The sequence below is a fragment of the Bos taurus genome, chromosome 4 (assembly GCF_002263795.3).
Source record: "Bos taurus isolate L1 Dominette 01449 registration number 42190680 breed Hereford chromosome 4, ARS-UCD2.0, whole genome shotgun sequence".
Classification (NCBI taxonomy): domain Eukaryota; kingdom Metazoa; phylum Chordata; class Mammalia; order Artiodactyla; family Bovidae; genus Bos; species Bos taurus.
Genome location: NC_037331.1, coordinates 77863343 through 77891274, shown reverse-complemented (window position 1 = coordinate 77891274; position 27932 = coordinate 77863343). Strand labels below are relative to the sequence as shown.

Genomic DNA, 27932 nt, shown 5'->3' with positions numbered 1-27932 from the left:
TTTCTAAATATATTTTATATACATATGTATAAAATTAAGGAGAATAAAGCAGACAAACAAGATGAGTGATATGAAAGGAGATTATAGCTACCCCTGATAGGGATAACAGCTTTTAAAGAATAAAAGAAAGCTATCTAAAAGTCTAGATATCATAAATAAATAGCATATACCTGAAATAATATATTCAAGTATATTTCCTGAATAATGTATATTCAAAACACTAGACCAACTTGGAGTTGGGCTGTTTAATTTTCCTCCCTACATTTTCCTTTGTATTATTCTGTTGTTTTTGTTGGTGCATCATCAGAGTCGCATCAGGAAATGATGGCAAACTCAAAGTGGTTAGTTTGAGGAGAGTTTAGTAAAGGGACTGAAGAAAACCACTCCATGGCTGGTTGAGTATGGGAGCTAATCTGGAAGGAGAAGCAGTTATGAATTCAGAGCCCAGTAGAGAGGGTCTCCTGACGGGTCTGGGGCCTCAAACAGTGAGGGGCCTTAGGGACACTCTTTAGCCTCTCACTTCTCCCTTCCTTCTGCTTCTGCTGTGCTCACAGCTGGCTAAACTCAGCTGGACCACAGAAGGTGAGAGAGAACATTAGTGCCTCCCCTGGGTCAGGAAGAGGAGATGGGACCAGAGAAGCAAACAGAATATCCCTTACGTTGGTGGTCCTCCTCAATTCATTCTTCCTGGTCTCTTCGGGTTGACTTTGCTCCCTTTTATTTTTTTTGCCTCTAATTTTTAAAAATGTGAGTATTGAATGCTCAGTTCATTGTTTTACTTTTTTTTTTAATCACAAAAATAATTAAACTATGCAGTATTTAATTACCAGTCCTGTATACGAACAGACCAATCAGAATTGGAGGATTGGTAATCTCAGGGCAGTGGTGCTATTCACCAATCCACTCAAAAGTGTTCTTGTGTCTTAACAGTCAGATGGCTGAACCAGTGAGTGCTGACTGGCAATTCTATTTATGCTGCAGATTCTCCTCTTGAAAACGATTCTGTTTGTGTTCCTTTTCATTGTCATTAATTTCTGAAGTCGGTAATTGTAATTTAAAATTACTTTCTCACCAAAAAGTTATTTGGGTCCTTAGTTTTAAACTGGTTGAGTTATTCTTAAAATTCAAATTTAGATTATTAATATCTAGTGTAGTTTCTGGAGGAGGAGAAGGCAACCCACTCCAGCACTCTTGCCTGGAGAATCCCATGGGTGGAGGAGCCTGGTAGGCTACAGTCTATGGGGTCGCAAAGAGTCGGACACTACTGAGCGACTTCACTTCACTCACTTCATACTTTATCACTGGAGAAGGAAATGGCAGCCCACTCCAGTATTCTTGCCTGGAGAATCCCATGGACAGAGGAACCTGGCAGGCCATGGTCCATGGGGTTGCAGAGAGTCAGACATGACTGATGTGACTAAGCACGCAGTGTAGTTTCTTTGTGGTCAGAAAATGTCATCCATCTTTGTGCTAAATTTTGTAATTTATCCAGTGTTTGTTTATGATCCTTGTATAATACTTTTTATAAATGGTCCACAGATAATGGAAAATAAAATCTGCTCTTTGATTATCATGATCTTGAAAGCTTTCCTCTTTATCTTGCTGGTCTTTCCTGACTCAAGAGGGCTTGTAGGGATGGTATGGGAGATTCACGCAGAGGAAGGGGTCAGGAAGGAACCACTGTAGTTCCTTTGAAATACCTGACCCCCATGAAGGAGAAATGTTTTCCCAGTGTTTTACAGGAGTAGACTCAGGCCCTCTGAGTCAGAGAGCAGACTTGGAAGACGCATGGATGAATCTGACTGTCACTTTGTGTGATCTTGGTTTTATGAGATGAAATTTGAGTATGGTGAGATGAAACAGATTTTTGAAACCTGAAAGATCTCGGCTGTGTCAGCAAGCAGCCCCTCCAGCTTAGTCATCAGCACTGTTGCCTTTTTCTGTTTCCTTGGCCATAGTAAGCTGAAGACATCACCTGATACTGCTGTCCAGATGTTTTGTCAGCCCAGAGGCCAAGGTCTCAGCACACATCCTGCTTGCCTGTAGCAGAGTGACAGACGTTACACACTTGTCACATCCTTAAAGCATTCCTGGACTCAAAGATCCTTGGACTAGCTCTCAAGGGAATGCTGCTGCTGCTGCTAAGTCACTTCAGTCGTGTCAGACTCTGTGCGACCCCATAGATGGCAGCTCACCAGGCTCTCCCATCCCTGGGATTCTCTAGGCAAGAACGCTGGAGTGGGTTGCCATTTCCTTCTCCAATTAGAGTCCATTGTGGCACCTTTTAAACAGTCCTGTTCTGATTTCACTGTCTTGTGTCCCACCCCTAGACCACACACATGTTTAATGACATCAGCTTATTACCAATTATATTACCAAACTGGCCTCTGGTCTAATAAAATGAAATTTTAAAGTCTACTAGAGAAATTTGAGACTCTCTTTTATCTTTTCTCCCTATTTTGCTTCATAGACAATTTATGCCTGAAATCTGATCCTGAATCCAGTACTATAAATTATAATTGAGTCTCAGATTTGTGAAATTTATTCTTGACTACAGCTAAATGAAGTCCCTCCCTGGGAATGCAGATAAGAAATAAGAAACATGTTTCTTCCTAGTTTAAAATGCATGAGTTCTGTTAAATAGGGTGGGCATTGGATTATGGTTGAATGTCTATATCAAATTAGATCTATTGCAGCTTCTTTCCATTTGTGGATGAATCTCAGTGTCCTAGACAGGAAGGTATGTCTTATTCCCTCTAGAATCATGGCTTGCAAGGAAGAGAACCTATTTAAATGATGACAAAAGAAGTAGAGAAGAAGCAGTGTTATAAAATGATACAACAGAGAGATTCACTTGCAAAATCGAGAGGGGCTTAAGTTTCTCTCTAGTTTTCTTTCTGGACTGTATTCCTTTACTTGTCCATGTCTTTACATGGCCTGAGCTTTGGATGATCTCGTGGAAATAACATCTACCACTCACGTGTCTTGGAATCAGCAGGAAAGGATCTCTTGTTGGTCTCTGTCTAGCCAGTTAGCTCCAGTAGTTGCCACATCCCATCTCTGCATTGGCCCAGGAGTACTGTTATCTAGGGCAAGCCTGGATTATAGTACTTGCTCTTGTGAAGCTAGAGAGGGAAAAAGTTTCCAGAAGAGGAAAATCTGAGCTGGAAGGAAAGGCAAGGAGGCTTGTGTGGTGGTCAGGAGCAGAGGGGCAGAGCACAACCAAGTCCTAGAAGCAGTTTTATCCTCCCCTTTGGAAAAGGCCATGAAAATGGCCCCAAAAAGTCAAAAAGGATTGTGAAGCTTTTAGAACAGAATTTTGTAGGTGAAAACTGATAGTTCATCTTGTACTTTTAACTTAAAAAATCAATACCACAATGCTGGACCATTCAACTTATTTTAGATCATGATTGAGTTCTTATTTCTGAGGAGCAACATGATCTGAGAGAACAGTGAGAGAAGTCAGGAGGTCCTCGTTCTTCTTTCTCATGCAGCAGTGCTGGGTCACCTTGAGAACTTGCTTTTAACTTCTCTAGGGCTTAGGTTATTTTGGCAACAAGAGGATAAGATGTAGCATGGATGTGAACATGACAGTGATTCAGTATAGTATGCCTGGGTGGATGTCCTTATCCTAGAAGCACCTGGAACTGACATGTTGGAGTGGAGAAAGAGGAGGTGGGAAGGGGGTGTGGCTGGGCTCAGATGAAAGCCTGGCTGCTTGTGCCCGTGACACACTGCACACATCTCAGCATCCTGGGAGGCATGGCAAGCCTGAACTTGGTCTGTATTTATATCCATGGGCATTTTACTGATGGACTGTTGAAGCCTTAGTCATTCTCTGGATTGATGGTACTTGATGAGGAAAGTTAAAGGTGAAGAAAATGTCATCTTTATTAGTTGGGAGCAAATCCCCAGGAGGTTTGGGAGGTGTAGAGGGAAAGCTTCTTCTGGGCAGAGGACATTGATACAGCATCAATCAGTCAGGCAGCCATCCAGGGCAGTGCTGCTCAGGAAACTGAGGCGGATTCTGGCGCCAACTCCCTGGCATTGGGCCACACTTCAGAGGTTAAGGCCTCCATACATCACTACCACAAGCCCCAGGTCCTACACTTCTGGGGCCCCAAGGTCGCTTACTCTTCTGACCAACTGGCTACCAATTCTGGAGTTCTTATTACTTTCCAGTTCAGTAATTCTCCAGAATGACTCAGAACACAGGAAAGTACTATCTTTAAAATTGCAATTTTATCACAGCAAAGGATGCAAATCAGAACCAGCCCAAAGAAGAGACACATAGAACCAGGTCTGAGATGGTACCTGGTACCACATTAGAGGATTAGGGAGAGTCTTTGGTTTCTGGTGCTGAGTATTCAGGTCATTTTATATTTTGATCTCTGTAGCCCAAGGATGATGTATATACAGGTCAGTCAAAGAAGATACCTGAGTTGAAGTCTATTGGTCCTTCCTAACTGGTCAGAACCATGACTTTTTAATCACCGTCATCTCTGTGTCTCTTGAAGCCTCTCACGTCAAGCCTCATGCATAATAAATGTTCAGTAAATATTTGCTACATGCAATGTCTGGAGAACTAGCTTTTAATAGTTCTAGGTGACTGCATTTTATTATCATACATGGTGATGTCAAATAACTTTTGTAGAGATGATTATGGAGTATAGATCCTTGCTGTTTGAAATGTGATCCTTGGACCAGATCGTGTCCTCATCTGGGAGGTTATAGTAATGTGGAGTCTCAGGCCTCACCCAGACTTACAGAATCAGAGTCTGCCTTTTAAGTCTATGGGAAATTTAGTATTTTTCAAAGTTCCCCAGGAAAACCAGTAGGGTAGAGTACTGTAGGTTAGGAGGAAGCAGTCCTGATCCATTTGGACAATCTGGGTTTTTTTTTTTGCTCTGGGAATGAAACTGTTAGGTGGCGTTTCAGGGGACTGATGGTGTTTCAGAGGACTCTGAAGAGCTCTGATCCTTTATCCTTTAGCACAGAAAGAATTTAGCGAGAGGCAGTGATAAGTGATGCATTAGAATAGGATGCTTGTGAGGCTTATAAGCAGTGGAACAAGAGGGTGCTATGCCATGTGCTTAGTGGGCTACATTTTTATAATCAGAGGAAAAATTCTCGAATAGACATCATGCTTCCATCATCAGTTCCTCCTCCAAGTTGGGCAGAGAAGTTTTCTTGTCTCTACATGGTCAAGCCAGGACTGTGGATGTTGTTTCAGTCCTCTGTACAGTGAGCACCTTTCTATAAATTATTTTTGTGTGCAGAGAGCATGTCCTAGAGATCATTAGCTTGCTGAGCTCACTGGGCAGGATGCGAGTCTCACGCCACCATTGTTTCATTGTTCTGGGCCATGTCACATGCTTCTGCTGCATGGTTTTGTTGCTCAGCAAGCCTGCTTGGTTTTGTGGTTAAGCAAACCTGCTTTCTTGAGTGATCATTAACTTATTGGGGTCTCCCATATTTTTTCTACTCACAATCCCCTAGTGAAATTAGCTATTTAATCCCCTACTTTGTCTCCTTATGCTGTTCCTATCAGAAATCAGATGCCACCATTGTGAACCAACTCACCTTTCTTTCTGATTCCATCTCTTTATCTCACATGTCTTATAAAATTATGGTACATTTATGTCTGGATGGTGCTTTGTGTAAGCGTTTGCATTGGGGGCATGTTTAGTATAAAATCAGCTATTTTCCTAACGTGGGCTTTGAAGAAGATGGTTGAAGTGGTTTGAAGAACAGCACAAGAAAATTACAGTGCCTCTTTCTGGGGTCATGGAGAAGGAAGTGGCACCCCACTCCAGTACTCTTGTCTGGAGAATCCCATGGACGGAGGAGCCTGGTGGGCTACAGTCCATAGGGTCGTGAAGAGTCGGACACGACTGAGAGACTTTCCTTTCACTTTTCACCTTCATGCATTGGAGAAGGAAATGTCAACCCACTCCAGTATTCTTGCCTGGATTATCCCAGGGACAGAGGAGCCTGGTGGGCTGCTGTCTATGGGGTCACATAGAATCAGACATGACTGAAGCAACTTGGCAGTTTCTGGGATCAAATCTTTTAATAACTTTTTTTTTTTTTTTGCTGCTGCTATTTCTGAATTAGAATCTGGAGAAATTGTTTTTCTTCTACAAAAAGCCAACTTCAGTAGGGGGCAGCTTGCACAGATGCTTCCATTTATAAAATTAATCTGGAAACCTGATCTGTGTGAGGTTTGTGACCTTTACTTTATCTTCCCATAGCCATGGAAAGACCTTCATGGCCACCTTGACTTCTGTGTCTCCTTTGCAGGTTCTTCCTCCTTCCCCTCTACTCATAGAGGTGCCCTTGGGCTCTAGCCTTGACTTCCTCTCTTCTCTCCACTCACCACCCCAGTGATCCCATCTTTTCTTAGGACTTTCAGTTTCACCTATGTACTGCTGACTTGCAAAGTTTTATTCCCATTTCATGCCTCCCCCCTGAATGCCACACTTGTTTTTATTGGTCTACCTGGATATCTAATAAGCATTTTCAAACATAAAATGTCCAAAATGAAATTCTTGTTTCTCCTCTCAAACCCTGCTCCACTCCCTTCTCCATCTCAGTTCATGGCAGATCCATCCTTACAGTTTGCTCATGTCAAAGAGTGAAGTCATCCATCTCTTGCATTCATACTGCATGTCTAGTCCATCAGCTGACACTTGGCTTCTATCTTCAAGGCATGTCTAGAATCAGCAACTTTTCACCACCATCCTAGTTCAAACCACCAATATTTCTCACTGGAATTATTGCCAGGTCTCCTAGTTTGTCTTCTTCCTGTTCCTCTTGGTCACCTTCAGGGTGTTCATAGCACCACACTCTAAGGGAGCCCATCCCTTCCATGGCTTCCTGTCTCTTAGGAGCCAAGTCAGAGTCCTTACTGATTCATGAGCTGCCTGAATGCCTCCCTCCCTCCCTCCTGTCTCCATCTGTGTCTCCGACCTTCCTCCCCAGTCTCTGGTCCAGCTTTCCTCCAGCGCAGCGAGCTGGCATGCTTCCTCCTCTGGGCTTTTGCTCTTGCCATGACTTTTGCCTGGAAAGTGTGGCCCCTAGACAGTCACCTGTCTCCCTCCATCCTTCCTTCCCATTTATCTTCTTCCATCGCTCCTTCTAGGATTCAGCCCTATCACAGCACCCCTACCCCTGCTGCTACCACAGTCCCTATTTCATGTCTATGTTCGCTTCTTCCCCAGAGCTCACATCCCTTCCTATAACACTAGATAACTCCAGTTTTGTTCATTAACTGTCTTCTCACTCTAGAATGTAAGTGCCATGACAATTAAAAAAAAAAATGAGTTTCTACTGTTTGATTTACTTTTGTATTCCTAGCATGTGGAAAAGGCATGCAAAATGAATGAATGGAAGTATTTGCTGTTCTAAAGAAGACTGAGCCCCATTTAATGTAAAATATCATGTGTGGGTCACCCAGTATTTACCAGACCCAACATCAGTGATGTGGGTCAGTAAAACATTAGTCATGTATCTATGAGCTAGGGACAGCACCATGTGACAAGGTACATGGATAAGAAGTGTTTCTGGAATCACTGGACAGCAGGATGTGGGCAGGAGTGGCTGGAATAACCCTGAAAGGAAAAAGAGGTGTGGCCAGCCTATGGAGGGCGAGTTTATAGTACTGGCACATTTGGAGTTTACTCTAAGGCAATGATGGACTTAATGATTTAGGCAAAGAAATAACATGATTATGTTGATGGCAGGTAAATACTTCTAGTGGAAGTGCACGAGGATGGGGGACAATGAAGGTCAACTGCTGAGAAGCTACAGCTTTGTCCGGGGCCTGGTAGTGGAATAAGGATGGCCAAGGCACACAAAAGAGACATTAAAGGGTGATGGGCCTATTTTTAATATCCAGAGTCACAAATAGGAAATAAGTCATAGGCGCCAGTAATATGAGAAATTAAACTTACAATGATATACTGTTTCACATCCGTCCCATTAAAAACAAAGAAGGCTGACAGAGCAAGTTTGGAAGATGATAGGAATGTGGGAGCTACGCAGATGATGGGAGGATAAACTGGTTCTGCCCCTCTGGCGAGTACCAGGGCTCCACCTGCCAAAGTGGGGATGAGTTGTCTTCCTGTTCAGATGAACCCATGCTGCTGCTGCTGCTAAGTCGCTTCAGTCATGTCCAACTCTTTGCGACCTCATGGACTGAAGCCCACCAGGCTCCTCCATCCATGGGGTTTTCCAAGCAAGAGTACTGGAGTGGGTTGCCATTGCCTTCTCCGAAATGAACCCATACCCGTGTATATCCTTGGGAACCTCTCATACATGTGCATCATGAGTTGGAGGTAAGAGAGTGACATTGCTTGTAATAGCAAAAGAGAAAAAAAGGAAGCAAGCTAAATGCTTGTTGAAAGGAGACTAGATAAATACATTTTGGAATATGCATTAATGAGGAATTCTAGAATGATTAAACTGGAAATTGAGAGCTATATGTTAATATAGGTAAATATTCCAAATATAAAATTGTTATTTCTAGAGCGTGAAGAATTTTTTTTTCTTACTAATGTGAAATCATTCATGCTACCAAAAAGCTTAGTTAAAAGCCATGCATAATAATAGAAAATTCTGTCAGTTTTTCTGTGAGATCAATACAGAATACACAGGACTCCCCTGGTGGTGCAGTGGCTAAGACTCTGTGCTCCCAATGCTGGGGGCCTGTGTTCGATCCCAGGTTGGGGAAGTAGATCCTACATGCCACAACTAAGAGTTTGCATGCTACAACTAAGAGTTTGCATGCTACAACTGAGAGCTAGCCCAGCCAAAAAAGAAAGAAAGAAATATTTTTGAAAAATACAGAATACTCATAGGATTCAATGCTTACCAGTAGAATACACCTCTGCTTTGCATTTTAAACTTATTCTTAGATGCTGATGTGAAAAGTAAAAATGCCACTAAATGGCATATTTTTCTTTGTAAAAATATAATATTTAATAAATATAATAAATAATAAAAATAGCATGGTTTGTGTGGATTTAGGGAATATGGGAGTTAAAGTGGAAAGAGTTTGGAATAAAAATTAAAAAGCTATAAGCACTGATCCTGGTTCTGTTTTTGTTATTATTGTAACTTTGCTCGTGTCAGTTCAACTCTCTAGGATTTCTGCTGTTTATCATTTGTTGTCATACGAGGACTGGCATGCCTGCCTTGACTCTGACAGTGTGATGGTGAGCCTTTTCCCTTCAGGAAAGGGCTTGTACATTGCAAATGCCTCTATACTTGTCCCTGTTAATTCATTCCCCAAATGCTGTTGGCTTTTTTTTTTTAATCTCACTGAAGTAATAGATTTCAAAATAACATTGTCACTCAGTTGAAAGCTTGAATATACTCTGTATGGACCAAAACAGATCAAAACAATTTATGTCTGTGTTACTCTGGGTCCTCTGAGCAGCAGGTGCCAAGGTGGGAGGACCCAGGGGGACTGGTCCTGGTGTGTGTGTGTGGTGGGGCGGTGGTCTGGAAGGCAAGGTTGAGGGGGCCTCACAGGTACAATGTGATTCTCAGTATCATCCATCAGGGCACCTTTCCTCTCCCAGGAATGGGCCTACCCGGGCATCCCTACCATACTCAGCCTTTGGTGGGAGCCGCCTATAGAGGTGAGGCCTTGGGATGGTGTGAAGGTCATGGGTTCCACCTCTAGCTGTCAGAGATATGAGAGCTATGTTTTCATGGCTGCCACAGCCATGAAACAGTGTCACGAAAACTGCCTATGATCACATTTTATATTTGAGGACCATAATTGCTCTTCTTCATAACAAAATGACATTAAAAATATATTCATCTAGGTGTTATAAGATTGAACTTAATGTCTATTTCAAATGAATGGCCAATGGTTCGACTTTATGTTAAATATATTCCTATAACTGTCAACAACAATATAAAATTTATTGACCACCATTTCTAGTGATTATTTAACATTGGTTTTGAATTTCTGGCTAATGAAGTAAGATATAGAGCAAAAGTTCTGATGCTACTATAAAATTGAGAACAAAATGATAATTATTTTTAGGGATATGATTGTAAACCTATAAAATATAAGAGAAATAGCTAGTTAATTGAATTATTAAGACAGTTTACAAAGTTAATATTCAGAATATAGAATTAAAAAGTCATTTGTAAAAGCCTCCTGGTAAACAATCCACCTGACAATGAAGGAGACGTGGGTTCGTTCCCTGGGTTGGGAAGATCCCCTGGAGGAGGAAATAGCAATCCTCTACAGTAATCTTGCTTGGAAAAATTCCATGGACAGAGGAGCTTGGAGGGCTACATGGGGTCGAAAAGAGTCAGACACTACTAAGCAACTGAGCATGCACCTTCATAGTGATAATAAAACATAAAATATCCATATATACTCATAAAAAGCAAAGAGAGTATATAGATAAAACTCCAAAACTTTACTGAGAAACACAAAAGACTTGTTTAATCTGCCAACACCCCATATTCTTTCATGAGGAAACTAAATATTGTAAAGTTGTTGATCTGTTTCATGTTAATCCATATACTGGTCACAATGTTATAATTAAAATATACTCAATTTTTCTTTTAATTAAAATATTTTATTAATTTAAATTAATAACATTATTCCAAACTATTGTGAAAGAATCAGTAGGCCAGGAGAGGTACATTTTATGTGGGTAAAAGAGCAAGAATGAAGCAAGGTGAGCATTTCCATATTTAAAGCTTCAATAATAAATAAATTGTGGTCTCAACTTCAGAAAAAGCAATAGGCCCATGAAACTGCATAACTCAGTAGATTCGAACACATGGCAAATGTGATACATGATAAGGAGCAATATGTATCAGCAAGGAAGAAGGATGTGCTTCACATGCTCCCATGTATGTTACGAAGAGCCGAGGTTTTCTTCACATAGTGCCATAGCATGCTGCATGTGGGCAGCAGGGAGGAAAAGGGAGGCTTTCTAAGGTTAAAGCATTAGAAAGAATCAGAAAGAAGAGTTTTGACTACTTGAAATCAGAAGTCTTCCATTAATATCTGAATACACAAAATTAAAAGGTAAATAATTCCCTGGATGATATTTGCAACATAGAAGTTGTACAAAAGCTAAATGTTTTAGGGTGCACAGAACTTACATTCTTAAGTTAAAAATAACAACTAGCTTCAGGAGATGAGCACTCAAAGAGCAAGATCAGACAGTTAATAAAAGGGCCATAAAATGGTAAGAGAAGGCTGAAACTGCCATCAGGAGGTAGAACCATGAGGACTCCCAGTGTTGGTGAGTGTGTGTCGACAACAGCACTCACGTGACTTGTTAGCTGGCCTGTCAGTTGGTGAGACCTTTGTGTAAGGCCACACGCCAATACGTATCCATAGACTTTAACTCAGCTACACATACTCAGGCCATAGTTTTTCCTGCAGAAATAAAGCAAAATGCAGAAAAGATTTTTTGTGCATGCAAAATGTTTGTCCCATCATTATTAAGTAGCAGAAACATAAAAACCACCTATGTGTCCAAAATAGAGGACAAGGAACTAAGTTATAGTATGTTTATCAAAGTTATCCATTTAGATTTATTTATGAGAAAATCTTAACAGCATTGGAAACACTTATATTTTGTTGAAAAATTAGAATATAAAATGATATAGACTGTAAGTCTTAAAAGGGAAAAACATGAATGCAAAGAATATACCAAATTGGTTAGTGGTGTTAAATTCAGAATCATGGGGGTCTTTTTTCCTTCTATTTTCTGCTTTTTATAGCATTCAAATTTTCCACAATAAAAATGACTTGTATAATTTTTTAAAAAAGAAGAACTAGCAATATTGTGTTGAAACCAGATGTGAAATGGCTGTAATTTAAACTCAAGAGGAATTGAATTCTTATTCCTTTTCTGGCAAATAAACTGCATTTCCAGTCTTCATTGTTCTCACCTTCCTCAAAATGAAGTCTTTGCAACCAGCTGACACTAGACAGGAACTCAGTTTTTAATGTATAAAGATGATTTATAATATAGTGGCATTAATGAGACTCATTATAAAATCCATTACCACGGAAGACATTTCTCAAAAGACAAAATTCAAAACATCTGTTAAGAAAGAGGCTGGGACCATCAAAACAATAACTGATTCAGGCAAAAATAATTGATGCTACAGGAAGCAGGTGAAAAAGTTTAAGGCATAATAATGTATTAACATAATCTCAAAGTATCTCTCCATGAGATACTTACAATTACAAAGAATAAAGTAGTAATTTTACAGTGGAGAAATCTGGCAGAGATCACCTATCAAAGTTGACATCACGAGAAATGAAACTAGCGACAGCTTCTGCGTTGTATACAGTACACAGAGAGCAAGCATGCCTTCCATGGTATTTCCGGCCAAAGTGCTTAACCTGAATTCAGACCACAAAGAAGCATCACACAAACTCAAAGTGAGGGCCATTCTTCAAAATCCCCAGCCTATACCCTGGAAAACCAGCAGTGTCATGAAAGACAAAGAAAAGCAAATGAACGTAACACGGGCTCTGGGATCCTGGATTTTCCTTTGCCATGAGGGACATTATTGAAAAAAAATAGTGAACTCTGAATAAATTAGATTAGATAATAGAATTATGTCCATGTCAATTTCCTAATTTTTATAATTGTCTTGTAGTTATATAAGGGAATTTCTTATTTTTAGGCAATATACACCAAAGTTTTTAGGAGTAAAGGTACATCCTGTCTGCAGATTCCTTTTTTAAAGAAGTAATTTTTAATTTTTATTTATTTATTTCTGCTGTGTGGCACCTGGAATTTTAGTTCCTTGACTGGGGATTGGAAGTGTGGAGGGTTAACCACTGGACTGCCAGGGAAGTTCCCGGATTTCTTTTGAGTGGTTCAGAAATAATTAGACATGCACACGTGTGTGTGTGTATAATTATGGAGAGAAAGGAAATACAAATATAGCAAAATATTAATATTTGGAGAATTCCTTGTAATATTCTTGTAACTTTTCCAAAAGTTTGAGCAGAGAGTGGCCAGGTGTTTGCCTGCTCAGCCAAGGGTTAATATATCATTAGGACCCAGCTGGAGTATAGAGGCTCCTATCTCTTACACTTGATCCACTTTTTTCTCACTGAGTTCTCTCTGTCCTATTAAACAATAGATGCCATGTATTCTAGTGGTAGTAAGACTTTTGTCTCTATCTTTCCACTGTTGACAGGGCTGTGAAGTGGTTACAATTATAATCTTTATGTATAAGTAAATAAACTATCATTTAGAAAGCTTAAGTAACTTGATCAAGATCCCAGAGCCAGAAATGGCAGAATGAGTTGAACTCGGGCTCCTCTACCTCCCTCTGCTCATCTGTCTATTCCATAACCAGGAATCATCTGTCTCTCCTATTACAACCCTTTCAATGCAACTCTGTGTGTGTGGTGGGGGGTGGGGAGGCGGGGGTGGTATTTACCCATCTAAAAGCATCTGTGTGGTCTCTGCCCATGTGAATTTCCAAAACTGATTTACACCAGGATGTGCTACTGCACTTGGCTCAGCCTCCCACTACTAAAATCATGTTAAAATCTTGCCCCCAAACCCCTTAAACCATTGAATTTTGGATAGCAAAAATGAAGCAGTGACCTATTCCATTAAGACTGTAGATCTGAGATCCTTTCAGCTCTTTGGCTTGACATGAGCAGTCTCTAACACACTCCGACTCTATTTTGTCAGAAGCCCCTCCTGGCCATGGTAGACAGTGAAGAGACCAGATGCTAACCTCCCCTGGCAGGTCTCCTCCCACTCGCTCCCTCCCTGTTCCAGCTGCCGTGATGTGAGGACTGCTCTTCACTCTGAAGTGTAAATGCCTCCAGGAGGACCCAGTTTAAGTCTGTTAACCTCCAGTATTGTTATGGAGTTAGTGCCCTAATTCAGACTTGCTGTCTGCCAGCTAAGAGATTGAAAAGGACTCAAGACAGCAGATTCAAGGGGGAGAAGTAGCCCTTGGGTGGTGCTAGAGGTTTACTTACCCTGGTTTTCTATGCTTTGACATAAAAACCTGGTGAAAAATAAGAATTTAACTAGCAGCGCATAGCAGCAACACAGCAGTACAGCTGCAGAATTGAGTCCAGTCTTCCTCTTATGAGCAGAGAATGCTTCCTTGTGGGAAAGGAGAATGTTTCCTTGTGGAGGAGGAGATACCCTAGGGGTCCTGACCTGACAACTATTGGAAGAAATTTGACCTGGGAGTTGACAGAAACTGGGGAAAAAATGACCATAAAGAGTTTGGAATTTCAGTGAACGAGAAAAACCAGTAGATATAAAAAAGAAAAAGAAGAGGACTTGGTTGTTTGGGATGGTTTAAATGGGACATGGAGTTCCCTGGTGGCTCAGTTGGTAAAGAACCTGCTTGCATTGCAGGAGACCCAGGTTCGATCTTTGGCTCAGGAAGATTCCCTGGAGAGGGGAATGGCAACCCTCTCCAGTATTCTTGCCTGAAGAATTCCGTGGACAGAGAAGCCTGGTGGGCTACAGCCCATGGGGTCACAAGGAATTGGATATAACTGAGTGACTAACACAAAAATGGGACACAGTAGAAAAGAAAGATGCCTCAGATTATTGCCACCTGGCAAGTCTATATTTGTACTGAAATTTCTCCCTGACTCATGAAATATAAGACTTTTCTTTCAAAGAAGGTCAGTTTAGGGACGTGCCAAGTGCTGGCTGGCATAGAAGAATCAGGATGACTCACCTCCCACTGAGCAGTGGGGTTCAGTTTAGAAGAGGGGTAGAAATGGAAGCTAGGAGTGTATTGCATTAGTCTGATTTGCTAGTTTTGTTGAGAAGCACATAGCCACACAACTTTCTTTTGCTGCTTGGGCTGTGAACAAACATGTACAGGATCTCAATGAGTTCCTCCACAAAGGTTTATTTCTCACTCATCCCGCGTTTAGGTTGTTGGTCAACCATAGCTTGCCTTCACTTTATGGGTTGAGTTCAGACGTGCTGCATGTGTCTTCTTTCTTCTGAAATGTAGGCTGAAGGCATAGTGCAGTCTAGAACTAGAACACTCTGTTCTTGGGGAAGGGGCAGCAAGAGCAAGAGGGTTGGTATAAACTCATGATGTCTCTTAAAAGGCCCATGATGCTCAGAAGTAAACATTATATTTTTCTGTATATAAAAGCTGGCCAAAGCATATTATATGGGCAAGTCCAAAGTCTGTGAGGTAGGGGTATATACTTTCCTCATAGGCACTACAGGCAAGTCCCATGGTGGGAGGGACGCGTGATGCCCCTGAAGAGCATGGAATGACTGATGTCTGGATTATGATGATAATGGGCCGTGTAATAGTGACTGGTCCTACTGTCTCAGCCAGTTCTCCTTTTATTGTTAAGTTACACATGTACTTGTATTTATTTATTGTGACAGAAAACATGAGACTTCCAGATCAGAAAACAGACTGATTACCATAGCAATCTCATCATCATTTCCCAGTCTCCCATGGGGTGAAGTGATGAGAGCCAAATATTCCCTGTACATACAGGGGTTTGTGCCACAGGAGAGAAGCCCTGAAGTTACGACTATCAGGGCTTATACAGGAGCTGAAGGCACATCTGGGTCTCTTCCCCGCTAGAGAGAGTTTGGAATATAAAGAAATCTTCTCTGGGGAGAGGAGGCAGAAGACTCTGGGTTTACAACCTCTGGCACATAAACAGATGTCTCCAAAGGAGATATGACTATATCTTTCCAGAGGTCTCTATCCTTGGAGTGGCCACCAAAAATCCTTTCAGCCTAGGTGCCAGTGCTCTTTGCTCAGAAACATCAGGAACATGAAAATGTTCATAGAGCATTTTCCCTGGCCCTTGTGTATTTTAACTTTCTAACTTTTGTTGCTTAGTTTTAGCAGACCCGAGCTTTCAGCATTGTGGAAGTGAGTCCCCCTTGGTTCACAGTTCTTGGAGGATAAATGGTCCCCCTTTGGCTAATATACTGAGACCAGATCCTAAATCTAACACTCCTTCTCCCTTCCCAGCTGGTTGATGTTACGATGTTTCATATTACATCTGGAAACTTTTTATGTGTTTGAACATCATCATTCTGGAAACAGAACAGTTACTAAAGAAACCATAACTTGGATATTATCATTTATCTTGCCTCATAAGTCCTTATTACATTACCTTATTATCAAATGATTTATTTACATTTTAGCCCCCAGGACTTTTGAGATGCTATTGTGGAAAAGACAAGAGTTGGCTACACATAGTCAGGTATCTGGGTCAGTGTATGCCCACAGATTTTTTATCTTTAATGGACTACATATTCAAAGAAAAGCTGTTATTGTTTGTTTTTCAATATCTGAGAAATTCTTTAATGTGGAGTCTGATGAGCAAGTAAGGAGGAGCAAGCATGCCTTCTCAGCCTGCAGCTTGTGCTAGACAAACAAGGTTCATTAGAGGCATTATACATCCAGTGCAGTACAGCCTCTCCAGTAACCTCCAGCCACAGTCCTCATCAAATTCTCACCATCTCCTCTGTCCTCACCCTGTTTATGCTGTCTTTACGTCTTGCCTGGATTCTCATAAGATTTCGCAGTTTCCTCCCTTACCCTCCCTTCAGTGTGTTCTTAAACCAGCACCCAGAGACACGCTGCTCATGGCCAGCCAGGTGGTGTCACTCCCTCCTCAGCTCTTTAGCCACTCCTCACCTCACTCTGTGTGGCTACGAGTCCTTCCACTGAACTAGGAAACTTACCACCAGCTAGCCCTTAATCACATATTCAGCTCTTTCCTGCTATTTTCCTCTCTCTTCTTTTTGCTCTGGCCACACTGACTTCCTTGCTGTTTCTCTGCAGAGCCAAACACTCTCTACCTCAGGACCTTGCACTTTCTGTTTCCTTTGCCTGAAATATTCCTTCCCCAGACATCTCACTGGATACTTCCTTGTCTTCCTTCTGTTATTGACTCAAAATCACTTCATTTTTGAGAAACCCAGTCTAAAATGTCCCTTCCTACCTACATCTTAGCACTTCATTTCTCATGTCTTTCTTCTTAAAATATCCTACTATCTAATATGTATCTTTTTATTGTGTTCTTTTGTTGTTCTCTCCCTCAAACATGAGCTCCACAGCCAGAGCTTGCAGTCTGTGGTTCACTAGCATTTGCCTCATCTCCAGGGCCAACCCCCTGCCAGATCCATGGTCCAGACCCAAGTGTAGGCCACACCTGTCCCTGCAAGGCCCAGCCACAGCGTGCGTGCCTCAGAAGACCTGGGCAAGGATACTGCTCACCTGGAGCTAGGCAGAGCCTTGCCCAAAGGAGTGCAGAGGTCTGTCCCTTGAAAACATTATAGGAAGAGGTGGATCCCATCCCCCAGGCTCCTTCCTGGACAGGGGGCCCCATGGAGAACCACTGCCCCTGCTCAAGCCCTGTTCCTTCAGGGGAAGGATATTTGAGCCCTCCCTCGAGAGGGGTATGGGTGCAATTCTGCCATCCCTGTTGGTCGACTCCAGACCAGCAAACATATTAATACTTGATAAGACATGATAATAAAACACGATAATACTGTAACCAGACAGAGCCAGTATCAAACTCAAGGTCAGCTGCTCACCACTCAAAATGCTAATATTTAAGAGAAAAGTGTTGGTGGAAAAAGAAAAAGTTGCTTTATCAGGAGACCAGCAACCTGGGAAGATGGTGGACTAATGTCCTAAGACCATCTCCAAGTTACTGGTAAGGAGACAAAGGTTTTAAAGGCCGTGAGAGGGAGGGGCTGAGGGTGCATGATCAGCTTGTGCACAGTTCTCAGATCAGTTGGCATCAAGGTGGAATTTCAAACATTGCTCATCTTCTGGTTTCAACCAGTTGGGTCTACATGCTTGCAGTCAGTGATATTCACCTGCCGGGGAATCTGCTTCCTCTAAAAACAACTTAGGAATTTGTATCTTTCAGGGAACTGGGAGTTCAGTAACTCTGCTATGTGGCTGATTGATAGTCTAAATTATTACCAGTTTCCTTGCCCATCAAGGATTATTTTTTTTCCCTACATCTTCACATTTCCTTATCATTAACTCTTGAGTCAGCCTTTTGAGACTGAGGGGAGGTTTGCAAGTCTAAAGCAAAAACCGTTACTTCAAAGGACAGAGACCCAGGGACTTATGTGTGGTTTCAATATATGAGGATGGGATATTAGGCTGATAAAAAGATTCTGAAAGACAAGAAAGAGTAGAGGGCCATCATTCTTTAAAAATGCAGAATAGAGAAGGTATCCTTTGGTCTAATCCCATGATAATTTTAGAAACATCTCAAATTCTTAAGAAAGAAAACATGGATACAAACTTTGTGTGACCTACATGAAGGAAGCAATAAATATTAATTTTAAAAATCAAAGTGGGAATTTAATAATAGAGAAACAGATCATGCTCCTGGATGGGATAACTTAATGCAAAAACCTTCTCACATTCATTTGTTAGTTCAATTTAATCCAACCAACAATATCCATGTGATGTTTATGTTCTAGAAAGTAGCAATTGAGTGTTAGTATTGACTTCTGTTGAATGTTGGGTGGGGAGTGTGGCCAGAAGTCCCCAGTGCCCGGCTCTGAATCCTGGCTTTGCACCTTACTCTTTGGGTGACATTGAGCACATGGCATAACCTGCCCCTGCCTCAGTTTCCTCATTTGTAAAATGTAGACAATACTAACACTGTCTTGTGGGGTCATTGTGAGGACTGAGTGAGTTACTATATGTAAAGTACTTCAAATGATGCCTGGCATGTAGGAAACTATATAAATGTTGTACGTGCTAAGTCACTTCAGTCGTGTCCAACTCTGTGACCCTATGGACTGTAGCCCGCCAGGCTTCTCTGTCCATCAGATTCTCCAGGCAAGAATACTGGAGTGGGTTGCCATTTCCTCCTCCAGAGGGTCTTCTCGACCCAGGGATTGAACCCACGTCTATCACGTCTTCTGCATTGGCACGCAGGTTCTTTACCACTAGCGCCACCTGGGAAGCCCAGGATAGCTTTAATAATATCACTGTGTTTTCCAGTGCTGAAGTGACGAATGGTCAGTGCATGTTGAGTGACTCTGAGCCTGACTGCTATAGGCACCTCTCTGACTGCCTCAGGGTACAAGCAAACCCCACCTCTCAAAGGCAACTGGTGACAGACTTTGAAAATAGAGGCAGAAATGCAGTTCACCAGCCGTTTTGTTTTTCTTCTGCCACTTGGAGCATGAAAAGCATTGGACAGGACAAAGTCTGTTTGCACACCCGTGATGGGCGAGTTAAATGAGCTATTGAATCCAGAGCAAGCAAGTCCCTAGCTGCTGAGGGCAGAGTTAAGCCCATATGTTTTGCATAATTCTGTCTCATCATCATACTGCTTTTGGTACAAGGAAAATGTTTTGATAGTCTGTCACTAAAATCTGTTTTTAATGAAAACATCCTGGGATCAGCTATTATTCTTATAAGACAGCTTTGTTGTGGAGTCAGTCAAGTATGGAGTTCTATTCTAAGTGTTTCCCCATCATAGACTTCCTACGATGCAGCATAAAGGTCAGGGAAGAGCAGAAGGCCCGAGCTGAGCAGGAGGAACTCACAGCTCTGGGAGGGAGGGGATTGGCGGAGAGAGACCTAGATCTTGGTCATGAACACTAACCCTAGAGGAGGACTGGCCGGGGGCTGCCCCAACCCTGCCCTCACTACCTTGGATATAGGTCTCAGCTTTGCTCCTTATCCTAGCACTGCCCCTCTGCTGCTCAGAGTTGGGGTCTGAGGAATAAGACGCTAGAAGGAGGAGGCTGCACCTCCATTTCTGTTGCCTGGTCATGGAGTTGAAACTGCCCCTAAGATGGACATCTTTGGAAACTGTCTTCCTTAGGACCAGCATGAGCATCAGGTTGGGAAGAAAATGTCAAATGGGAAGTCCTGATACTAATAATGCATTATTAGTAGTAGAAATTTAGTCAGGGGTATGCTGCAGAACTGGAGAAATATATGAATACATGAAAATTTTAAACATATTAAAATAAGATGAGTATTAAGAAAATGAATAGCTCACTGGCAATACCAAGTCCATGCTCTTCAAGTAAAGCCTGAACTGTTTTTCAGAGCCTTTATTTATTTTTTTTTTTCTTTAATTTAAGAGAGATGATCTCTAAGAATAGAGGTGGGGGGACTTCCTTTCAGGACGGTGGTTAAGACTTCTCCTTCCAACACAGGGGATGCAGATTCAGTCCCTGGTCAGAGAGCTAAGGTCACATATAGCTCAGGCCAAAACACCCAAAACAGAAGCAATATTGTAACAAATTCAATAAAGACTTTAAAAATGGTCCACATAAAAGAAGAAAAAAGAATAGAGGGGCCTAAGAAATTGGTATTGTAAGTCATTAATGACTAAAAGTGATGTATTGGCTCATTAAAAGATCTCCTCCCAGGGGAACAAATTCTATGATAATATACCCTTAACACTGCATACATGCTAAGTCACATCAGTTGTGTCCGACTCTCTGCGACCCTGTGAACTGTAGCCCACCAGGCTCCTCTGTCCATGGGATTCCCAGGCAAGAATACTGGAGTGGGTTGCTGTGCCCTCCTCCAGGTAATCTTCCCAACCCAGGAAATGAACCTGCATCCCTTATGTCTCTTGCATTGGCAGGCAGGTTCTTTACCATTAGCGCCGCCTGGGAAGCCCACCCTTAAGGTTAGTTAGTTAGTTCAGTCACTCAGTCGTGTCAGACTCTTTGCAGCCCCATGAATTGCAGCACACCAGGCCTCCCTGTCCATCACCAACTCCCAGAGTTCACTCAAACCCATGTCCATCGAGGCGGTGATGCCATCCAGCAATCTCATCCTCTGTCATCCCCTTCTCCTTCTGCCCCCAATCCCTCCCAGCATCAGGGTCTTTTCCGAGTCAACTCTTTGCATGAGGTGGCCAAAGTATTGGAGTTTCAGCTTCAGCATCAGTCCTTCCAATGAACACCCAGGACTGATCTCCTTTAGGATGGACTGGTTGGATCTCCTTGCAGTCCAAGGGGCTCTCAAGAGTCTTCTCCAACAACACAGTTCAAAAGCATCAATTCTTCGGCACTCAGCTTTCTTCACAGTCCAACTCTCACATCCATACATGACCACAGGAAAAACCATAGCCTTATTTGATAGTAAATCTTACCTCTCCTGAGAATTTAACTGGGATCCAGACAAAGGACTGAAAAAGATGAGCTTGAGAGGAAACAAAACTAGTCAGATGGTAAAAAAAAAAACAGTAGTGCTAATAATGGATTCATGGTCACAAAGTTGGACCTCAAGATTGTCATGCTGAGTGAAGTAAGTCAGGCAGAGAAGGAGAAATATCATATGATATCCCTTATATGTGGAATCTAAAATGGTACAATTTATGAAACAGAAACAGACTCACAGAGAATGAACCTATGGTTGCCGGGAGAGAAGAATGGGAGGAAGAGATAGGGAGTTTGGGATCGACATGTATACTCTGCTATACTTAATATGGATAACCATCAAGGTCCTGCCATGTAGCAGGAAACTCTGTTCAGTGTTATGTGGCAGTCTGGATGGGAGGGGAGTTGAGGGGAGAGTGGATACATGTATATGTGTATTCACCATATCAGGTGGCTTCCCTGGTAGCTCAGCTGGTAAAGAATCTGCCTGCAATGCAGGAGACCCTGGTTCGATTCCTGGGTCAGGAAGATGTGCTGGAGAAGGGATAGGCTACCCACTCCAGTATTCTTAGGCTTCCCTGGTGGTTCAGCTGGTAAAGAATCTGTCCACAATGCGGGAGACCTGGGTTCGATACTTAGGTAGGAAAGACCCCTGGAGAAGGGGACACCTACCCACTCCAGTATTCTGGCCTATAGAATTCCATGGACTGTATATTCCATGGAATTGCAAAGAGCTGACACGACTGAGTGACTTTCACTTCACAAAAGAAGGGTATTAGATTTTCTTGAGGGCTTGGGGCTACTGAAATGAAAACTGTAGAGATTTAAATGTCCCTACAACTTGGCATCCCTCTTTAGAATTCAGCAGATCCTAGATGTCAATTATCCATACTGAGGACAACTTAAGATGACTGATAGTCATGATGGTGGGATAATTGTAGTAGCTGAACAGGTTTCTGAGGATATGAGATACATCCACTTAAAGGCAGTGTAAATTCTCTTCCAGTAGTACAAACCTCCTTTGAAGGCCAGCAACTCTGGGTCTCCTTTCCCATGATACCCACCTTCAGGCCAGTGGGACCTGCGGGGACCTCACCACCCAGGAGGTGGCACCTTGGTTAGACTTTGCTCCAACAGCTCCTTAGAACTGAAGAACCCACTGCCAATCAGAATCTCTGGCTTTCTTCAGGGGTGAGATTTTGGGTGACTTTTCATTGTATTATCTGCATGGCTTGGCTTTTTAGACAGCAAATGTACACTCTATAATTCCAAAACTATTTTAAAATTCTGTCATCTTGTATATTGCTCACTTTTATCCATTCTGCCTCAATAATCTCCACTTATCAAATGCTGGTGGGAATGCAAACTAGTACAGCCACTATGGAGAACAGTGTGGAGATTCCTTAAAAAACTGGAAATAGAACTGCCTTATGATCCAGCAATCCCACTGCTGGGCATACACACTGAGGAAACCAGAATTGACAGAGACATGTGTACCCTGATGTTCATTGCAGCACTGTTTATAATAGCCAGGACATGGAAGCAACCCAGATGTCCATCAACAGATGAATGGATAAGAAAGCTGTGGAATATATACACAATTATTACTCAGCCATTAAAAAGAATACATTTGAATGAGTTCTAATGAGGTGGATGAAACTGGAGCCTATTATACAGAGTGAAGTAAGCCAGAAAGAAAAACACCAATACAGTATACTAACACATATATATGGAATTTAGAAAGATGGTAACAATAACCCTGTGTACGAGACAGCAAAAGAGACACTGATGTATAGAACAGTTTTTTGGACTCTGTGGGAGAGGGAGAGGGTGGGATTATTTGGAAGAATGGCATTGAAACATGTATAATATCATATATGGAACGAGTTGTCAGTCCAGGTTCGATGCACAATACTGGTTGCTTGGGGCTGGTGCACTGGGACGACCCAGAGGGATGGTATGGGGAGGGAGGAGGGAGGAGTGTTCAGGATGGGGAATACATGTATACCTGTGGCGGATTCATTTCAATATTAGGCAAAACCAATACAATATTGTAAAGTTTAAATATAAAATAAAATTAAAAAAAAAACAAATGCAGACTGATTGGAAACATGAGAAAAACCAAACTAAATTTATTTTAGCAAACAATAAATCACCTGTGGCTTGAAGGCCAATGTCATGCTTTCTGAATTGGGTTTTTAATCATAGCTCATTGTGATTAGAGCAGGGTTAATATTGGTCCTGGAATAATATCTTATCTGGCTTATTTGACTTTTAATGATGGTGACTTCTACCCAGGTGGCAGTGGCAGTGACACAGTGTCCCCTCCTTCCCATATTTCACAGTTTTTGCTGCCTTTCAGCCTTGCCATTAGAAGGGCGCTGTTGGAGATAATATAACAGGGTGCTAGAGTGGATGCACTTCATTGATTATACTAAAGTCTGTGACTGTGTAGATCACAACAAACTGTGGAAAATTCTTAAAGAGATGGGTGTACCACCACCACCTTACCTGTCTCCTGAGAAACCTGTATATGAGTCAAGAAGCAACAGTTAGAACCGGACATGGAACAATGGACTGGTTCAAAATTGGGAAAAGAGTATGACAGGGCTGTATATTGTCATCCTACTTATTTAACTTATATGCAAAGTACATCATGTGAAATGCTAGGTTGAATGAATCACAAGCAGGAATCAAGATTTCCTGGAGAAATATCAACAACCTCAGATATGCAGATGATACCACTCTAAGGGCAGAAAGTGAAGAACTGGACCTCTTGATGAGGGTGAAAGAGGAGAGTGAAAAAAGCTGGCTTGAACCTCAACATTCAAAAATCTAAGATCATGGCATCCGTTCCCATCACTTCATGGCAAAGAGAAGGGGAAGAAGTGGAAGCAGTAACAGATTTTATTTTCTTGGACTCCAAAATCAGTGCAGGTGGTAGGTAACTGCAGCCATGAAACTAAAAAACACTCCTTGGAAGGAAAGCTATAACAAACCTAGACAGTGTATTAAAAAGCAGAGACATCGCTTTGCTGACAAAGGTCTGTATAGTCAAAGCTATGATTTGTCCAGTAGCCATGTATGGACGTGAGAGTTGGACCATAAAGAAGGCTGAGCACTGAAGATTGGACATTTTCAAGCTATGGTGCTGAAGAAGACTCTTGAGAGTCCCTTGGACAGCAAGGAGATCAAACCAGTCAATCCTAAAGGAAATTACCATTAATATTCATTGGAAGGACTGATGCTGAAGCTCCAATACTTTGGCCACCTGATGTGAAGAGTTGATTCATTTGCAAAGACCCTGTTGCTGGGAAAGATTGAGGGCAGAAGGTGAAGGGGGCTGCAGAGGATGAGATGGTTCGATAGCATCACCGACTCAATGGACATGAATTTGAGCAAACTCTGGGATATAGTGGAGGACGGAGGAGCCTGGAGTGCTGTAGTCCATGGGGTTGCAAAGAATCAGGCATGACTTAGCAACTGAACAACAACACATCTACTGACAGAGTGGATACCAGGAGCTTGGAGAGCTGACACAGGGACCCGTGAAGGAACAGCTTGTCAGACGCTGTCCTTGCTGTGCTGCCCACGCCCTCCTGCTGGGGCTTCTACTGTAGGCACTGGTGCCAGGGTCTTCAGAGTTGTCCTTCTCACTGGACTTTCCTGCAGCCCTGTGCCCTGGGCTCCAAGAGTGTTCTCCATGGGTTTCAGCCCTTGGAGAGCAATAGAAGAAGTGGTTAAAGCTGTCTTTAAATCATGGGTACCTTTGAAGAAAGAATTGTGTAACTTCAGGTTATTTACAAGGTACAACTTTGTTGATCCCTAATACTGTCAACTGTCATTTCTCATGGGGTTTCCTGTGCTTGAATTCTTTGTGCTTATTCCTAGAAAGAGACCCTGTGGATATGTGAAACTTAGACAGTCTGAAAGCAGAGGGTAGGGACATATGTGGTTACTTTCATGTAGACAGATCACTTGGTGCCCCTTTCATTCCTTAATGTCCTTCAGCTCCAGCTTATTCTCATGGAAAAGGATTCTGTCTAGGTCCTCTTTGATAAGGTGGCACAGGATTTGGGGTTCAAAGGATGGATCCTTTTCTGTCTCATTCACTTTGTTTCTAAAGTCTCCACTTCTGCTCACCTCCTTATTTGACAAAGTCAAGTTTTGCAGTTAAACAGTAAATTGTAAGAAAACAATTTATAGTAAACTGTAAAGTGAAATACTCCAGTATCCCCAGGCTAAGTACTAAATACGTAACATCTAATTTGAATGGTCTTTTTTCTTTTTTTGTTCTGCCATCTCTTCTAATGTGTGTGTGTTTGATTAATTGGACCAGAATTTGGCTTAGGGCAGATGCAACAAAAGGCTCCTTTTACATCTTCTAAAGCCTAGACTGTGAGTTCAAGGGCATAGACAGTCCCCGATCATTTGTTCATTCATTTGTCCAATTCTCATTACATGTAGAGAACACTCCTTGTACTGCCCCAGCCCTGAGAAAGCTGGATCAACTCTGCAATACACTCATTATACAAATGATGTACCTAGTTCTTTTAAATTATTTTCAAAACTCCTAAAATAAATACAGAGTTCTGTTCCAGCGGCATCTGTTCTGGCTAGAGGTGGGCGGGGGGTGGTCCCAGAATGAGCCAAAACTAAAGGTGGAGAACAAAGGGCTGAGGGAAGCATGTTTTAGACGAGGGAACATCATATGCAGCTTCCAGGAAAGGAAGAGGGAGTGCCTGGGAAGGCTGTGAAACTCCCTGAGTGGCCAGCAGGAGTGGGGATATCATTTGTGGTGGGGAGAGAGGCAGGGCCAGATCCATTTGGCCTATTTGTCTGAAGAAGTCTCAAACTGGTATTTAGAACTTTAGCCTAAAAGAAGTGTGAGGTCACTAAAGCAAGAAAGTAATACAACTGGTCAGATGTTCCCTTTTTGAGAAGCATTCTGCCTGTTGTAGAGCAGGTCTTTAAGGTGAGGATGGAGACCAGTTAGGATCAACTGAGATTCAGGAGGAAAGGGAGGCTTGCACCATGATGGAAGAGGTGGAAATGGTGAGAAACAGATATCTAGAACAGCTAAGAGGAACGAGTGAATGAATTGGTCACTTGGTTGGATGCAGAGGATGGGCTTGGGGAGAAAAAGAACCAGAGGTGGATATCCAAGTTCCCCCATGGGAGATCTTGTGGATGAGGAAGACTTACAGAGTCAGGGCTGAGGATAAATAACTCCTTTGCACTGTGTTTGGGGGCTTCTGAGAAATTCCAGTGAACGCTAGGTTTGAACTTCAGATGAGAGTGCTAAGCTGTCAAAGAAGTGTGGATGTTGTCAGTTTCAGAGAGTAATAAAGTCCTTCGGTTGGAATATGAGCCCTCATGTAACTATAGGAGAGTCTGGGGACCTCCAACATGGGAAAGCCTGCAGATGGAACTGAGCTGGGTCAGCCTGAGGAGTGGTCATGTCCAGGACAGGGGCCTTGCTCCTGCAGAGCCGAGGAGCACTCAGCCTGAGCTTGGCACAGAACAGGATCTTAGGACATGGAGGCTGAACTCTCTTTCCTATTCACATCTGCTTGGACCAGGGATGGGAAGATAATCCATGCACCCAGAGTAAAAGCTTCCGACTCGCTTCTTGCATGAACACATTTGTCAGCAACACCAGGTTTCACTAGGATTTTGGAAAGCTGACATCCCATACTGCTTTCTTCTGAAATAAGACCATACCGGTTACTCTCACCACAACTTTCCCTTCAGAGGAAGATAAGTGTAGAAAATGAAGATGAAAAACTAGTGAACCAAAGTGATAGCCAGATTAAGAAGACCCTCATAGAATATCACCACAGTTTTCCTGGCATCTCTGTCTTCAAATTCTAATTGTTGACATGGTTTTTCTATTTAAAGCGGTGATGGTGTGGTGCCTGGCTACCATTTGGGGTGATACACTGCAAGGGAATAGGGCTTCCTCTTGAGTCTTTCACATCTGAGTAAATGTCAGCAGTTTAACTATAGATCTGGTTGCTTTGTGGTTGCAAGGATTTTACAAGTGGAGCATATCTGAGGATGCTTGTAAATAGTTTTCTCAGATAGCTGGGGAGGAACAGAACTCTCCCTCCCTGTAGGGCTCCCACACCAAATCTTTGTTTCCTGAAAGATTCTCACCCCTTAAACTTTAAAAATCCAGCATAAAATAATGCTGCTTGCTGTTAATTGGTCCATTTTTTTTTTCTCCAAAATGAGTATAATCCGGGATTTGCCTGGCATCCCAGTGGTTAAGACTTCACCTTTCAATGCAAGGGATATGGGTTCGATCCCTGGTCGAGGAGCTAAGATCCCACAGGTGTTGCAGACAAAAACCTAAAATGTTAAAAAGAAGCAATATTGGAACGAATTAAATAAAGACTTTAAAAAAATAGCCCACATAAAAAAAACTTTTAAAAAATGAGTATGAGCCTCATGTAATCTTTCCTTGTATGTGTCAGTTGCCCAAACCTGGTCTCTTGGTGGGGATGGGGCACAACGTTCTTCATGGGGGGAATGTCACTGACTTTGTTTGCTTGGGATACACGCTGAGTTAACCTCGTTGGACTTTCCCCAGGAATTGATGCGCATACACGTGGTGGGTCATTATGCTGCTGCACCTGTGTAGTGTGAAGGTCAGTGTGTTTTTCTGATTATAAGAACCCATCCATGTCATTCCATTATAAACCACTCCACTCATAATGGAATGTGCCTCAGCCCGGAGCCCTTTGTGGTTGCCCCAGCCCAGGAATTCTCTCC

At 42.3% G+C, this 27932-nt stretch overlaps 1 protein-coding gene across 3 annotated transcripts in view; it reads left to right on the top strand.

Moving 5' to 3' along the window:
• The window catches only part of HECW1 (HECT, C2 and WW domain containing E3 ubiquitin protein ligase 1), a 479331-nt gene that overhangs the window by 123611 nt on the left and 327788 nt on the right, over positions 1 to 27932 (top strand). Inside the window, exon 1 of one of the 3 annotated variants that reach the window (XM_024991128.2) lies at positions 50 to 27808. The exons of the other annotated variants lie outside the window; for them this stretch is intronic. Coding sequence (XP_024846896.1) covers positions 27782 to 27808 — 27 coding nt within the window. The 5' untranslated portion in view covers positions 50 to 27781. Of the gene's footprint in view, positions 1 to 49; positions 27809 to 27932 lie in introns of those variants that run through there. 3 annotated transcript variants of the gene reach the window in all.